The sequence below is a fragment of the Botryllus schlosseri genome, chromosome 5 (assembly GCF_051294905.1).
Source record: "Botryllus schlosseri isolate E-star chromosome 5, Bs_hap1, whole genome shotgun sequence".
Taxonomy (NCBI): domain Eukaryota; kingdom Metazoa; phylum Chordata; class Ascidiacea; order Stolidobranchia; family Styelidae; genus Botryllus; species Botryllus schlosseri.
This window is the reverse complement of record NC_137240.1, coordinates 17559890-17577388: the sequence shown is the minus strand read 5'-3', so window position 1 is coordinate 17577388 and position 17499 is coordinate 17559890. Positions and strand designations below refer to the sequence as shown.

The following is a 17499-nucleotide window of genomic DNA, read 5'->3' as shown; positions in this document are numbered from 1 at the left end:
ACAAACTGATTACTAAAATTTCACCGCGTGAGCGATCGGTATGGTTATGACACCAAGTCGTGAAAGATGGTTATGACCGAGACATTATCTTGTCAGCGATCGCGGGGTTTTGCAAACTATTTCACAGCTATTTGAAGTGTTAATTCGTGAGCGTTGTTATTGTTGATATTCGAATCGCCGTCTACGCCGGCTCTGTGGTAAACTAAATACCAAAATATTACCTTGCAAGTGATTCCTAGACTTGGCAAACTATTTCACACCTTTTTTGCTGAAAGTACGACATACCGCCCGCAGTCTATACCGAAAGTACGAATCACGACCGCACCCATAAGAAATAAGATCCGCCGCCATAAGAAATAAGTGCCGCTCGCCACCCCGGGTTTCGTGTTAGCATCAATAGCCGCTCACGACCGCACCCATAAGACGCAATAGCCGCATGCGACCGAACCCATAAGAACACATGGCGAGTCGCCACAGACCCCGTAAGAATACACGACAGGCGAATCACCGTCACCACCTATAGTAAAAAAGGCGAGTCACGACCGCCGCGGTTGGCTGTGAAACAATTCAGCGCGCAGGTCATTCGAAATATAGGTCGCACTGCTTAATCCTCTTGCAAGCCACGTTTCCGTTTGTGCGGTTATTGTTGGTGACTATTCAACACCGCGCGAGATATGCCTGAAAGTACGAATCACGACCGCGCCCATAAGAACACATGGCGAATCACCAACACAACCTATACGCGAAAGCACGACATGCGAAAGTACGACGTGCGAGAGATGCCTTTACCCGAAAGGGCGATGTGCCACCACGAGTTTTCCATGCGATGTGCGAGAGATGACTATACCCGAAAGTGCGACATGCGAGCGCATCCATAAGAACACATGGTAAATCACCACAGAACCCGTAAGAATACATAACAGGCGAATCACCGCCACCGCCTATAGCAAAAAAAGGCGAGTCACGACCCCGAGTTTTCACGGCGAATCACGACCGCGGCCTATACCCGAAAAGGCGAATCACCACCCCCGCCATAAGACACAATGGCACCTCACCACCCCCGCCATAAGAGATAAGGGTCACCTCACCACCCCCGGTTTTCAGGCACCTCACCACCCCACCCATAAGAGATAAGGGTCACCTCACCACCCCCGCCATAAGACACAATGGCACCTCACCACCCCCGCCATAAGAGATAAGGGTCACCTCACCACCCCCGGTTTTCAGGCACCTCACCACCCCGCCCATAAGAAACCAATGGCGCATCACGACCGATCTACTATACTACTCACACTACACAAGGATGTCATAAAATCCAACTCGCACTTACATACTAATGACTTTGTAATGCCGCCTAGAAGAATGATGCACACACAATTTGGCTCATCTGCAACCAGTATAGCTGCGGAAAATATCGATCATTTTATAAAATACTGGTATAGCCTACATCAGTGGTTTTCAACCGGAGGTCTGCGACATATTTTCAGAGGGTCCACGAAACCTCTAAAGTTGTGAAATGATTGATAACCTAATTTGTATTTTTTTAACTAGAGAAAGCATTAGACAGTTTCGCTTCATAACTACACATCATTAAAGAGTCGACTGTAACGAAATATCCGACTGTGTAAACTCATTTTAATTGTCAAATTGCCAATAGCCGGTCAATGCAAAGATATTCCTGCTTAGATTTATTTTGTTGAGGTTTGGGAAAAAAATTAAATGTTGGTTATGGCAAGGTGCAACAGGGGGACTTCAAAATGTTTGCAAAACATTTTGGTTTGGAGTTCTCAGTCTCAGCAAATTAGTAAGCAATCGTTTGAATTGTAAATTTCTGATTTTCTTTCCTAATCTGTCCCAATGAAGTAATTGAAAACTCGCCCCTCCATTTTCTCCTATGGATGTGATATGTTCAATAAAAACTCACACCAATAGGTGTCGTCTGAAGCGTTTCGGGTTAATATTATATTAGCCACCACCAATCTTTGTTGAAATGGATTTTCGGCTCTCGTTCATACCAAAATGTAGACTCGTATTTCCAAGACAATAAATACAGCTGTAAAATTCGTTTCGAAATAGCCTAATATAAGGGGTACGCGAAGACGAAAAGGTTGAGAACCACTGGCCTACCTAGTTACGGTGGGAAAGTTTGTCACTTCGCCGTGACCAAAAATCATGTTTCAGACATGAGTGAAGATGGAATGATGCTTTTTGCCATATTCTGTCATCTTCAGAACGGCCTGCGATGGAGTTTGTATAAATACATTGCTCATTAAATGAAACTGATGAATGAAATTAATTGAAAATGATCTTCTGGAAATTATTCCATTTCGTTGGGATAGCTACATGGTAAAATAATGCGGAAATAAAACACTTCCCTTGTAGAGATCGGCGTTTAATGTAGGAGGAAATGAACTGACAAGCCGGTAAAATACAGAATCATATATTTCCCAAGAGATAGTCAATATCATGAAGTATCTTCTATCGCGCCAATGTAAATTTCCTGAAAACTGTACCAAGCTGATGTCTGTTTGTTTTCTACAGACTGTATGGTGATATGTTCGTTTCAGGACTCCAGTGAGACAGTAGCTACATTTCTCAAGCAGGGGAATTGCAATTTATCAACCGTTATTTTCGACTTTCGGAAGTGTCACATTATCTTCCAGGCATTAATGTAGGGAACTCGGAGCATCCCACGATGGTGTATTCAAGGAATTTCATGTCATCATTTGCTTGATCATTTTGATATATCCTGCTCGTATTGAATGATATCATTCAGTTCAATAAAATTTCAGTCTCGTGTTTTTGTATTTCAGACGACTATTTTATCTTTTCGGTATTCGGTACGTCTACGAAAGGCTCCTCAGTAGCACCCAAATACATATCGACAATACGATTTAGTGACATTGGAAGTTTATAGAGAAAACCTGGGCAATGTACGGCCCGCGACGCGATTTTGAGCGGCCCGCGAATGTATACCTGGAGTTCAGAATATAAAACCTACCTTTGAATGCTAATCCGTAGAATAGAATCATAGGCTGGATAAACTGAAGCGGATATTCATTCAGCCCACTATTAATCCTTTTTAACTATTTGCCACGTAGCCTACGCTACGTACGTCGTACGAGTTGCCTAATGCTGATTCAAAATAAAGCTAATGTAACGGAGTGTGCCGTAACAATTATAGTTACAATAAGTCACTATATTTCCATATAGTTGAGTTCAATCCTTCTTTGGTTGCCATTGTCACATTTGGTTTGGTTTATTGAACACATACAACAGTGGTGTTTATCGCCTATTAAGGTCATGTACACCACGACAATGATATCAGTAATGTTCAGGGTCTTTGCTTTCGTATTCTTTTCCGGACGACATCCACACTCGCGAGCTCCCAACTTCAGTCTCTCTCTCTTTCATGCATCCGGACTCGTTCTTTCCTGCCGACTTCTTACTGGCGCGGCTCACCATCATATTGGGCTTTTAGAGACACTGCTATAGCAGTGAGGTTAGCTCTGTGCTTCAAATTGATACGTTTCCAACTCCCTAATTCGTAAAACAAGTCAATCAGTGCTCGTGATTACCAGTAATCATCACCCATAAACGATTCGGACAACTAAATATTTGTTTACTGGAGTCAGGGGTGAACCCGCCCTTTTAATTTGTGGCGAGCTGGTCGCCGTGGAGTATGATTTAAGTCGGTACCACGACAAAAAAACACGAAGACCGACAATCTGCTATGGAAGGGCGAGATTTGCAAGCACTGCTAGTTTCCGTCAACAACGAAACTATTTCACCAAGCTGCTGTATCTTGTAATATCGTAAATACGCTTTGATGTCTTAATAGAAAAAACGTTTCTGTGGGTTAAAAAGAGTCCAAAATGTATCATGTTAGCCATTGTTATGAATTATGACGGCACACAAATATTAATTTTCGTTAATTAACCCTTACTTTCCTATTGCCTAATATCAATACATCCACTGAGCAGTGTATCAACAATTTAATTCTTTGATTTCAATTTAGAAATGCAATTAATACGCCGCTGAGTAGAATTAAAAATTTTGACGCAGCCTGCCAACGTATTGCTGCCTTTCATTTGACCAGCGGGAGAAATAATTGCCCACTACTGATATGGAGGCGATAAGCAAACAGCAAAGTCGCAGTTCCTTCCGCAGTTCCTTCCTTCCAGCCGAAAAATCCTATATCATGTTCGTGAATATTTACTGGATTTCGTCTTGCAGAAACAACGTATATCACGCATTAAAAAGGCAGTAGCAAATTTGTCATTAGATTAAGGTTTTCAATATTTGGGTTTACATTTCTTGCATATTTCGTAATTACATTTCGGAATAATTTTTATATGTTCACCGGTCCACAAAATTTATTTCAAGGTTTTACCGGCCCAACGAAAATGGTCAAGAGTCGCTGCCTCAGGGGATTGCCGAATATGTCGAGAGTCTTAAGAAGTACGATTTCATTGCCGTGAATTATCCTTACACTTCTGGAACTTTATTTCTGAGAACTTCAGATGCTTCACATGCAATATGATCCCCGGCAATGTGATACTCGTGTAGACTCCGCGCACGGCGCGACTAGACAGCCAATCTCAATAGTTTTTCATGACAAGATTACTCGTGATTTCTCTGCGTATAGTAAGCCTGCAGGGGCATTCTATTTATACAAGTAAAGACTTTCATGAGTAAGATATTAAACAAGCAAACAATGATTGCCACAAAACACCACATGGACTGTCTGCGGTGCGAAGTCCCGCCAGTAACCAATTCACCATGGATATTTGACGATCATGTTGGCCGCAAGGCGTACCGAGCCACTGTGGCCACACGTTATACATCTAATCGAAATGCGACCGTGAATAAAAAATGGTTGAGAACCCTTGTCCTATAGATATATTGCTCACAATTGTTCAAGGGACTGTGCAGAGAATTAGTGTGTTTGCGCAAATTCGTGTAGAATTAGAGGGAACAATGCCTGGAGTCAGTTCTTGTTTCTTGAAATGTAGACTTACTTGATGTGCATTGTTTACATTCGTGTATTCACCCAAATGGGCTGGGGAAGCGAGTGGCGCAGTTGGTTAAACACTGCAGCCACGACACCAATGGTTGGTGGTTCGAGTCTCGGCTCTGCCATGTTTCTATGTGTCGGAGGTTGATCTAGGCTCCTCATCGCCGAACCCGCTGTAAATACAGCGCGTTGAAAAGCTCAGAAGAAGAGAGAGCCGAACTCTTGAAAGGAGTTCAAGAAGTCATGCCATTATGAAATGTATGAAATTTACTGTGTGGGCGCAAATAACCACGATGTTGCAAGCGCCAATTACATGCGTTAATAAAACAACAACCCAAATGGGCTAATCCGTGATTCTATAAATCAAGAGTTATGGGGTGAATTGTAAACTGATCGTTGATGGTTGCTATGTTGAAAATTCCAATCTCTCGATCCCATATAATATTTGATGTTGCAATAGGTATTCGTTACAATCTCTGCCCTTTTCTTCATATACTATCATTGCCAATCGCTGAGGTGAATTCGGGATGGAAACATCGGGTTTGAACCAGATGGTATATGACCCCGTACCCGATGGTTGCTGTAAAAACGGGAATATAGCACATACAATTATAAAAATAAATAGTATTAGGTAATAATATTAGGTAAATAGTCGAATGGTCCTCGCGAACTATTTCCGATAGTAAAGTCCCAATCCGACAAGACAGACCAGACTTCGACTTCTTACCCTTTGGTTTTTACTACAGTTCTTAAAATATGGGGAAGGGCGCCAGGCCAAGGCGGCGGGCACTGGAGGAAAAAAAGGTTAAGAACCAGTGATTTAACCCAATGAAGTATTATGAGACCCGTGTAGAGCTATATATAGTTTCATTAATATGTTATGTATACCATCTCATTTTCAATGGTCACTCTATTGATATATTGACAAATAAACGATTTCGCAACGCGAACGAGGAATTATAAATTCGAAGCGGCAACCATTCGTTTACGTAATTCTCGTCGTAAAATTTTCCCGCTGGCCGATTTTGGAATGTATGCCACGAATTCGACGCCGCCACGTAGCCACTTGAAGTTGGTTACTTTTTCTGTGAATATTCCAACTTAGTTTCTGCAGAAAATCAAGGAAATCCTCAAACCTTTCATAAATTCCAACACAGCATCTTCGAACAAGCCAGCCCGCTTTTTGACGACAAACGCTTTGGGTACTTCCCCAGCTTGAACGTCGCTGACACCGATAACTGCAGCGTCAAGGATGTCAGGATGACTCAACAAAACTGCTTCTAGTTCTGCTGGTGCGATCTAACGGAACGAAAGCGGGACATAGTTTGATGCTCAATGATGAGTTGACTAGCATCGCGTTGGCGCAATGTCAGACACATGTACCAGCGGTACTTGGTTCTATGTCCAAACATCGTGAATACTGAACACTAAAAACAGTAGAGAACAGAGTAGATCAATGATAACGTGTCGACATGCCTGGAAGCCTTTGTATTTGATGAGTTCTTTGAGGCGATCTACGATGTATAGCATTCCATCATGGTCATAGTGACCGATGTCACCAGTATGGATCCATCCGTCGGAATCGATTGCGTTCTTAGTAGAGGTCGACCGATTATCGACCTGGCCGATTATCGTGGCCGATATTTGGACCCTTCCCGATTATCGATATCTCGGCCGATATTTTGTATATGGAAAGATTCAAAAATATTGGAAATTCAATGCTCCGTGTTCTCAATCTCAAGAGATCCACGACGCAAAGGGCGATACGTTACAGATTTACCATTGCGGGATGAGTTTAAAACTGAGTGAACATGCAGAGAAACTATGCTTCCTGCATTACAACTACCTCCACTGGACTGATCTGCAATTCTGTATCGCGTTTTGCTTTTTGGGTTAGCCGAAATTTCAATGAATGTGCACAATTAAGCAACAATTCTTTTTACTTCAGTTTTCTCGTTTGTTGCTCAGCTTTCTGTTGCATGTAGAAGTGCCATCTTGCCTAATATACAATATTTTTGGCAAAATAGTTCTCTGCTCCTTCCATTTTAATATCGGCCTATGATATCGGTTATCGGCCTTGTGAGTGTGCCGATAATCGGTATCGGTATCGGCCTGCAAAAATCAATATCGGTTGACCTCTAGTTCTTAGTTGCTTCAGCGTTCCCCAAATAGCCTTTCATCATCTGTTACAAGAGCATCGTGCCCATGATATAATCAAGGCGGATACACCAGTGCAGTGCCTAAAGAAGGGCCCGATCCACGAACAACGCTTTCCATTTGCACGCGATCCGACCAGCCTATCTTCCAAAGTTTTCCATCTGATCCTGCGAGCCAAAAAGGTTGCCGTCCCACCCCCCGATGGGACATTATTATAAATGATGAAATTGATATTTTCAGTTTTTTATGTCATAACTTTTCAAGCAAGCGAAATTGCGCATTCATATAAGTTCACAATTACACTCATCAACAGTAATACTTGTATCGATTACACTAGTGACGTTAGTCAACATTTTTACCTGCGGGCCGCGAATTAGAATTTCCCCGTCGAAACCCGCGTCCAATTCAGTTGCGGTCTCTACGTCGATTACCTTAAAATAATACAGAAGTCGTGGAATCTTCCAACGAGAGTGTCGCGGTACAGTTGCGGTACCTTAATGGCGGTGTTCGCAGATATGATTCCGACAGAATTATCCTTCTTCGCCGATGGATCACTCATCGTTACTCGGACCATTTCAGTTGAACCATAGGCTGAAATGCGTTCCAATGCATAGTTGCATACATGTGCATATTTAAATATCCACAATATCGGCTCTACTCACTTGGGATACCGGATACCTTGTACATGCCTTCGATTCGTTGGACAAGAGCGGATGGCGTAGGGGCGGCGGCCACCAATATCCGTGGCAAGGACGACAAATCGTATTTTCCAAATAGCTCGGTTTGACTGAGTTGCAGCAAAATCGGGGGAACGGCGGAAAACGTGTTAATCTGTTTCACACATTTTGAGCATGAGAGCCAAAAACGACAGTCTCTGTATATCATGATTGAAGATCATTTAGACAGGGTGTTTTAAACTAGTTTTATTGGTTCCTTTAAAGCACAGTGATGAAATACATCATTAAGAACCAGCAAAACCAGATTGTGCTTTGAGAATAGCGCCGTGAGTAGGGCTCTGACTACCTTGCCTAGTCCCTAGTTAGCTTATTTCAGGCGCAATGCACTAACTTAGTTGAGTTTGATGTGTTTACCCTTATTTTTGTTTAAGTCATCAGAGAGATTTTTAGGAATGAAATGGCCAAAATCGATATTGGGTCACTGAAAGAAGACCTTTTTTAGTCATCAACTTCTGAAATTTTGGGGCTATCACGCAGCAGTCCATAAAACTTGTCGGTGTTTGCGATGAATTTTTTTAAAGAGACCCTCATCTGAACCGGACTTATCATGAGAATCTATATGTGACTTCTGATATAACGGGTGTGTGGATGAGGAGGTGGTATGATTCGAACCATGATTGCTGGTGTTTCCGATAAATGCTCACATTGACGAAATTCGTAAGGTTCATTTGCGAAAGTGAAACTTCGGCTTATCAAGGTGTGTCGAGCATGAGCGTAAACCTTACCCAAAAAAAGGAAAAAATCAGTTAGGGCAACTCCTCACGTATATAATATATTGTATAGGCAAGTTAGACAGCAAATCGTTGGTATGGTCACATTTTGAGACCAAGTGGATTTTAACTTCAGATTTGCCTCCAGTGCTACAAAAATAACGGTAGATCAAGCATAACTTATTACCTTGTGCTCTTGCACAGTCCTAAGCAGATTCTCAGCCTCAAATCGTTGATCAAATACATTCAGTGCACCCGCCGCCAGATGATACAGGCACAACTAGTATCCAAATGTGTGGAACATTGGAACGACCATGTGAAAAGCCGAGCTACGAGGTTGATGCATGCAAATTCTAAAAAGGAGAGAAATATGAGTAAAAAGGTTTTCGCTACGATACTCTCTCTAATGTCGCATTCAAGATTGGATTAGATTGGATAAGAATGGATGCGAAAATATTTCATATCAGATAAGCTGGTATTGGTAGATATGGGCCGGATGCTTGAAATGAAAGAGTGTGATTTTCACGCGATTTCTTTGGCGTGCGGTAGCATATTTAAATTTATTAAAACTGTACTTCGTTCTGTTTAGTGATATAATACAATATAAGTCACTGATTCTTCTTGAGCGTCGTGCTACCTCCCCAGTGGCTGAATTTGATTTGGATGTGGACGGGGATACTTTGGGTACTGCATGAAGGCGCTGCGTGTAAATAGTGAATCAATATTCCGATGTACTTCTCATTTCAAATTTATTTTTTATCGAGAATATAATATCTCCAGATATGCGATATCCTTCCACGAATACAGTGGTCATTGTAATCAATGTATAATGTGGATTTCGTGCTTTCAAAATAAAATTCACTGCGAGAACGTTCTCAAAGTCTATTGCTAGGCCATCGTTTAGATATTCAATATTCCCATGAAGCAACAATGCAAAGCACAATACAACACGACAATATATAGCGCCCAACGCTGAGGTGAATTGGAGCAGTGCCGGCTACATTGGGCTCGAATCCACTACGTTTGACCTCAGACCTGAAGGTGGTTATAGCAGCCAGATCTGGTCCCTCAAAATATAACAATACCAGGCGAATCGATTTGACTGAAGTTCACAATAGTTTCTTCGACCACTAGCCTATCTTCGTTACTGTCATTGTAACTTAGGGTCTCCATGCTACGGAAATCTCTGAAAATGGGCGCTATAGGGGAAAGGCGGTTCGGAAACACTGATATAAGTGACTATAAAATACATTAGGTTCATATTGAAGATTGTTTTAACAAATAGACTTCAATTTCCAAGAAGACATAGAACCGTAGCAAATAAATGTGTATACCCACAGTGTCGAAACAATTTGATAAATCATATTCCGGTGCGTTATCATAACACCCTTTGGCAGACCAGTGGTGCCGCTCGAGTATGGCAAAATGAACAGGTCTTCCTTGGGATGTACTCGTACGGATGACGGATAAGCTAGAATATATAATTAATATGGTCATTCAAAGGTTGGTTTTCGCCTGAACAACATTATCAACGTAATCTGAAATCGTTGGCCACATACGAAAGCGTCAACATAAGTTAAGTTCACCACTGCTATCTTATTTCAATAACTTTATTGTTACATATATTTAATTTTCTATCAACATATCATATCGATTTAAATTTGCATTGGTTGGGAGATATAATCTGCTCACCGTGGTAATTCCAATGTGTGATAGGGTTTCACTCCTGTGGGTGGTCTAGGGTTACCATACGTCCTCTTTTTTGAGATTTTGTTCTCTTTTTGAGAATTTTGGTCAAATTTACGGCCAGACGACTGAGATGCCGTAAATCAGCACCGAAGTGACGCTCGGACGTATTTCGGGAGCTGAGCCGGAAAGTTGACCTTTTTGTTGGTCAACCACCTGATAATGTGGAGGAAAAAAATTGTATTTTGGGCGCTGAGCCAGAAAGTTGACCTTTTGTAGTCAATCAAAGACGAAGTGAGAAAAATTTACCATTTTTTCAGTAATCTCCTCCGGTTTTGCAAGTCTGGAAATTCTGAAAAAGTGTCCTCTTTTCAGATTTCCAAAATATGGTAACCCTAGACTCTAACAATACACAAGATGCCTTTGTCGACCACGCCCAAGTTAAGGTTACTTCAGGGAATTTGGTTTATGACGTCGGTAATCACGTGGCGCACACCTTCTTGGCGCTGTTTCGTCTGGATTCGTGTTGTTTCGAAATGTTGCACAACGTTGATGAATCCTCAATATTCGCACTATAACCTGAAACACGTCAAAGACTACGGGGCTCATGAACTATCGCAGGGCTCTTCAACCAGGAGTATCGTACACACATCGTTTACAAACGATGTCAATAATACAGAACTTTATATTTTCAAAAATCGACGTTATCATGTTAGTAGACTTCTAATTTAAGCTACGTTGGCCCAACAACGACTATTCAGTGTTGTGACGAAGGCTGTGCTATGGCCAGATGTTTTAAGCTTTCTCAATAATAGTGTAACAATTATAAATCATATATTCCTATCTTACAGGATAGAATATGATACCTTTCCCGTCGTCTCGAACCACAAGGGTATCGTATGACACAGCGCGATGTATCTCGTCAAAGGTAAAGATTTCCTGAAAATCAATAGCGATGTGTGATATAGATGCTGCTATGAAACATGTAATAAACATGGTACACTGAAACGATGTCTATACCTGTATCGGAAACTGCAGTTGTAACTGAGGAAACACGCATGGATTTAATTACGGTTACCGTATTTTGGAATCGGGAAAGAAGGGCACTTTTTCAAAATTTTCAGACTTAAAATTGTGAACTAAAATTCGAAAAAAAAGGTAAATTTTTCCCGACATTGTGGTTGGTTGACTAGAAAACGGTCGTCACCTTCGTTTGAACCGCGAATTTCCTATTTAGCTTCATATTTATGCCCATTTCTTAGCTCTAAAAGCTGAAGAGAAGGACGAATTCCCAAAATAAGGACAATTGAGCGTCCTTGGAGGACATTTTTAGAAACATAAAAAACGAGGGAAAATCCTCCTAAAGGAGGACGTACTACATTGATTTTTTGTGACAGGCCTCTGAAACCCTTTTAATTGAAACCCCCTCACAAAATGTATTGTAATGGGAGACGGGCACGCCCTACGCTGCGCAATATGTTAACACTTGAAACAACAAATACACGTCTGTCGCCAGGATGGAAATTTGGGAGAGACTTATGGATTTCCACAATAAAAGCACGACGTCACAGATCCATCATCATGCAATGGATAACAAGGCTACAAAATTTCCAAGTCGATAACTTGAGCGAGACAGAGCACTCTTGAAATGAATTATGGTTAAGGGTATTTGTAAATCATCAAAACCCATGCTGCTTCATCAGCACCGACAGTTCGCAGTACCTTCATAAAGCATTATTTATGAAAATGTGTGCAATGAGGAGAATTATTATCTGGCAGACAAATCCAAATATATGCTTGCAGACTGGAACTTAACAAGTGCTTAGTTTATATTAATATATAGGGGGCCCAAACCACATGACTGCACGGTCGGGCAACCAGAGGTCAATAGAAAGTAGCATCGTTGCAAACAATCGCTGTAACACGTAACACGCAGTAACAAGTCATAGTTATGGTCATCGCATCGCAGCGCTCTGATTCTTCAGTGCGACAGTAGCTTTCCTTCAAGCAAGACCAATCATAATAGATTTTGCGCTCGGGTAGGAAGCTTTGCCATTACCTTGTCTGTTAACGAAGCTGTCAGAAATGGCTATTTGTAACTGGTTTCTCAACCGTGTAGTCACGTACTATTCACATATCCGTGGGTTCGTCACTCAGAGGATGCCGACAGTCACGTTGGGATTGCCTGTTTTATCGTGGTAAGGCTCAAAGCAGACTACAGTGCGAACTCGGTTAGCAAGCTATATTTTTCTCACCCGAAGCGTTGTTATCTCAAGTGAGACGTTCTTTATCTTTGAATAGACTGAAGCGTCGCAGAATGCTATCGACGGTTTGGAAAGACTAAACTGATGAACAGTCTCTTCTGCAAGAAAACAGCTCGTGTGTTATCCATCGGCCGTTTCAAACGGAACTGGTATACTTATGTTAGCTAATTCCTATATTGCAGACCTAAACCTATGCAGCTGCTGCTCTGTAAGTCATTGCTTGCACAGATTGGTTAAGGCCTCTGCACACTGAGCTCGCGACCCGATAAAACGAGAGAATCGCGCCTGTCTGCGACTGGACCATGCAGACCGGAGTCGCCGGCAACTCGCAACATGCCGTCTGCGACAGGGTTGCGCAACTCCGCGACAAAGTTGAAAATTTTCAACTTTGTCGCGAGTTGCGAGCGACTGGTCAGCAGTTACTGATCGTTAGCTCTATGTCACCGCAATAGTTTGTCCGGGTATTGCGTGTTTGGGCATCTATAATTGTTTTCTCATTGAATTTAGACTGATTTGAGGTCATTTTAAAACTTGAAGCTTAACTGCAAGGGCGCATTCTACTGTAAGCAGTACCGGTACTTTGTAATTACCAAAGGCCAACCAGCTCCGGCAGTACCGATACCGCGAAACTCACAGTCATTGTATGTCTACAGGTGGATTTATTAGATATATACCTTGTCTGATTCATTTTAACCTGTACAGTGTACATTGGTTGGAAACTGGGTTAAGCAGATGCATATAATCGTGGTATGTCATGGGTTCACTGATGTATATTTCAGATACCGGTACATCTCAGTACACGACGTCTGAAAATCTTTTTGTTGACTAGGTAGCAGCAGTGTAACTCTTGATGTTAGATTTCGTCTATTCTCCTCTTTATCAGACTTCGGTACGAATTGTAGTGGCTAATATTATAAGTCAGAAATGGACTATGCATCATTATGGAGAATGAATCAACCAGGCCTACGGATCAGTTTCCATGCTTGATACCTGAGGGCTAATCGAAGATTGAAAAGGAAAGAATCCCAGAGTTATATTTGAATATTGTTAAGACTTTATTCATTTACAATAAAATTATAATGCATTTGAATGTTGTTCTCTATCATATCGAGAAAATAATGTATGAGTGCTTGACAGTTGATGCAGTCACTGAGGCAGTGGAATACAGAAAGGCTTGGTGTCTGTAGCATAATAGGCTACAGCAGGAACTCCAGAAATTTGGATCGGCAGCCGGAAATAGCACCTTTAACTGGGTCACCCAGATTATGCGTTTTCAGCATTGAAATATGATATTGGTTCGTTAATGGAAAAGTGTGTGCATATAAGACGTCATCTTATTCATTGACAAACCCATGTATTCCCATCGAAATATTCATTTTGCGATCTATCGGGAGCTGTGCAATGTGTATCCATTGCGAGACTTCGGACAGAACGCGCAAGAGCTGTAGTTGCCGCTTGTGGGCACTGCCGGGACCAGTGTGCATTGCTTCGCGACTTACGACTCGCAACTCGCAACGCGCAACTCGCGATGTTGCGTCGCGAGGTCAGTGTACAGAGGCCTTTAGCCTCAAAACGCGACTCTCAGCAACACCATTCGGTCGGCGACATGTAATAATCGACCTCTTGTGCAGCCTCGTAGATTCACTAGATTGTAGACATACGGTCATTTATTCTGAATATTATTCAGATACATAATAACGCACCGAATCCTCATCCCGTGTATTGCGTAGTTTGTATATTCCGAGTATGCATTTCGCTTATCGTAAAAGCATGTTGTAGACTACATACCTTTACCGTACATCGGGTTGCAAATGGTTGATATACCGCCGCATGCAGACACCGCCAGTAGCACAATAAGATACTCCACGCGATTTGTGGAACATACGGCAACCACGTCCCCTTCTCTGATGCCCCTCCTGCGTAATGCGCTGGCACATTTATTGACTTGTAGCTTGAATTCCCGGAAGGTTATCGACACTTTTCGGGTATTGTCTATCTTGAATGAGAAAGGTGAGCACGTAAAAATGAGAACTTGATCTTATATCCTGTTTTGGTATCATACTTCCCTGCATAATTAGGCTACTTCTACGCTATGGTATCTTAACGGGGTCATCACACTGGAAATAAAGCGATGCCGGCAATAAATTACTTTCTTATCTAAGTAACTTACCATGGCGACATTGTCCCCAAATTCGCCGATTCTTCCCAAAACATATTCATGCACCGACACCTCAGGAATCACAATATCTGGGTACGGACTTTTCTTGATCGGCATACTTTATGTTGCCTAACTACTCTCATATGAAGGATATTTAAAGTCACTAGCTATATGTTGGTATTCAAAGCGGAGCGCAAACCAAAATACTCAATCTGAATATCATAAAAGCATGCAGCAACTCGATTGATGCCAGGGAACGATGTTCATATGACGGAAACACCGTTTTAATTGCTGTCTGTCCGCGATCGATTCGCGAGGCAGGTGAACCAGACATCGAACAAGCTTGATTTACGCTCAAATATGCTGCATTCATAGCGCATCGAAAAGCATCATAGCAGCGTAGCATTCGATCTCTGTATTATGGTCTTTGCGGTGATACCATGCTAGTCAAGTATATCAAATTGCGATCCTATAGCAATGTCCTAAAAATTCCAATGCGTTAGTCACACATCGCCAAAGTATCAGGGCCGTAAGTTACAATATTGGTCAATATATATATTATCATCGCTGTAGTGTATATCTATATCTATTCATATTATAGCGTACCGCTCACGTGAACCTCTGATTATTTGATTTGAGTTGAGTTGATTACAGTCACCACGTGATCGTGATTTTACGTCTTTTAGCTATCGAGCTTCTGCTGGCAGCCGATGTTTTTAGATGTTTTATTAAAAGAGATATACGAACGTCTTAAGACGACTAACGCGGAGTCCGGGAACCTTAGGAAACGCACCTACGAACATAGCACGCCCTAATATGACCAAAATGGAATCGATTTTGACCAATCATTCTATTTCATTGAGACTGTCTTTTCAGTCTCTACATTCCGCCCGTGGATTAAGACTTTATATTCATACACCAGCAATATATATAGAATGTTTTTCTCCCTATAACAGACCCAATTCGAGCACACCTGGCAGGTAGACAATGTCCACGTTACGCGACATTAAATTTAAATCGATTTAGAAGTTCAGAACGCTTTTTTTCGGTGTCGTAATCCCTTCTGCGCTGAGACACATAAAGACATGAATTTTTGGCCAACATCGCTAGCCAAAGTACAGTGCCAAAAAAATCGGCGGCGATAGAACCTTGGCCCAAATAGACCGTCGCTGGTTTCTAATGTATTTCCACCGACAATCCTCATGGGAGGTCAAGAAATAACAACATGCAACAAAGGGACTAATAACAATTGGCCCACCCGAAGATGCATCATTATTTATAACTTGCCCTAAATTTTCGAAGACACCCCTCCATCAACTCCATACCGGTCATGACATGGGCTGAGAGAAGATAAATATTCGATAGTAATATGTGCTACTAATATTACTAACGAAGTTCATTTGTGAATCTGAAAAAATTGCGCTTCGTGCGAATATAATCAGTACCGTTACACCACCAATTGGTGGGTATAGTAAGTCGGTTTCAATGAATAGAGAAGTACGGAGTTCACCGAATATAGACATGGACAGTTTAACATGGTATTTGGCGCCCAGCTAGTCCAGTACGACTCTGCCCTGGAATGCGGCAGTAGGCTACATGAGCAATCGAAATGCGGCCGTGAATAGCAAAAAGGTTCGGGTAAGCGTAAGCGGTGTCTTACAAAAGGCCTAGAAGTGAGCCGTGCTACAAGTCGACAGTTACGGAGTAAAAATGAAGGATATCGGTCTGGTGTAAATGACCATGACCATAGCAGTCGACAAACACCATGAATATCACAAACAAACAAACTTCTATTTCTATTCGACAGTTTTCAGTTTTTTAGTCTAATGTACGTCTAGAATACTTACTTCTTTAAATACTTTGAAATCACAAATTCCACTTATACTTAAGTAGAAATTGAAGGCGTTACTATTACTTCTACTTGAGTCCGACGATGACTACTTTGGCTTTGAAAAAGTAAGTATGCTAGGCCTAGGTTTGCCAAAAAACTGAAAAATATCATGTACAAGTAGGAGTTATCTAATATCATAACCACTACAGGACCTATATAATACACGAGCACGTAGTGATCACTATTGTTGCAGATTCGGAGAACAGACGAGGAAATGGTGCCGCTAACGTAAGTAAACGTGGTATATGTTTAAAATGGCGACAGCGATATGTTTATTATTAACAGGTCAAAACGTACACAAGTTAATTCTCAAATACTAAACACGCAGAAATTTTTTTGTCAAGTCATGCCCAGGCACATCGCACATCATTTTTAAAAACATACCTACCTACCCACGGCCTCAACTTCCTCGTTTTATTTAGCATTTATACAGGCGTGCCACAGTAAGGTATCGAGTTATACTGATTGCTGTAAGTCAGGGAGGATGGTCGTGTTTCCAGTCCTCTCGACAACTTTGTATTTGACTGCGTTGCTTGTGACAGTTACGTGTTCTTCAGGTGAGCATAGTTGGTTAATACTAATTCATCGTTTATACGCAAATTGTGATTTTGACTGGAAGGTAAGCAGGGAGAATACAATGACACTCATGCTTCATAATCCTATCTTCTCATTTTAATAGGAGGCTTGGCAACTTGTGGTGTGTCTTTGTGGATGGGTAAGCTTAAATGCGGACTTCTAACTTAGGGGTGCCTTATCTTTCTGCTATTCACTGCAGTGTGGACCTGATAATGACGACAAAGGAGATAGGCCTATATGAAGCTATAAGTTGGATAAATATAGATTGATAGCATGGGTGCCAAAAAGCAGCACGATAAATCA

General features: G+C 41.6%; 1 protein-coding gene across 1 annotated transcript; it reads right to left on the bottom strand.

Moving 5' to 3' along the window:
• Positions 1-5325: 5325 nt before the first annotated feature.
• On the bottom strand, positions 5326-15013 carry LOC145439942 (uncharacterized). The gene is made up of 10 exons (XM_080317607.1): positions 14742-15013; positions 14360-14567; positions 10804-10886; positions 9909-10099; positions 7837-8048; positions 7668-7765; positions 7534-7605; positions 6494-6676; positions 6154-6316; positions 5326-6102 (listed from the first exon to the last, which is right to left on the bottom strand). Exons 1-10 carry the CDS (start codon positions 14844-14846, stop codon positions 5975-5977), a joined length of 1443 nt encoding a protein of 480 aa, XP_080173733.1. The 5' UTR covers positions 14847-15013; the 3' UTR covers positions 5326-5974.
• Positions 15014-17499: the final 2486 nt, after the last annotated feature.

Bases quoted from the DNA above. Each gene is read 5' to 3' on its own strand.
- LOC145439942 (XM_080317607.1), bottom strand. From the start codon at position 14,846: ATGCCGATCAAGAAAAGTCCGTACCCAGATATTGTGATTCCTGAGGTG. The intron at 14,568-14,741 runs GTAAGTTACTTA...TTCTCATTCAAG, and splicing joins TTGGGGACAATGTCGCCATG to ATAGACAATACCCGAAAAGT. The intron at 8,049-9,908 runs GTCTATTTGTTA...CATGATATACAG, and splicing joins ATGTCTTCTTGGAAATTGAA to AGACTGTCGTTTTTGGCTCT.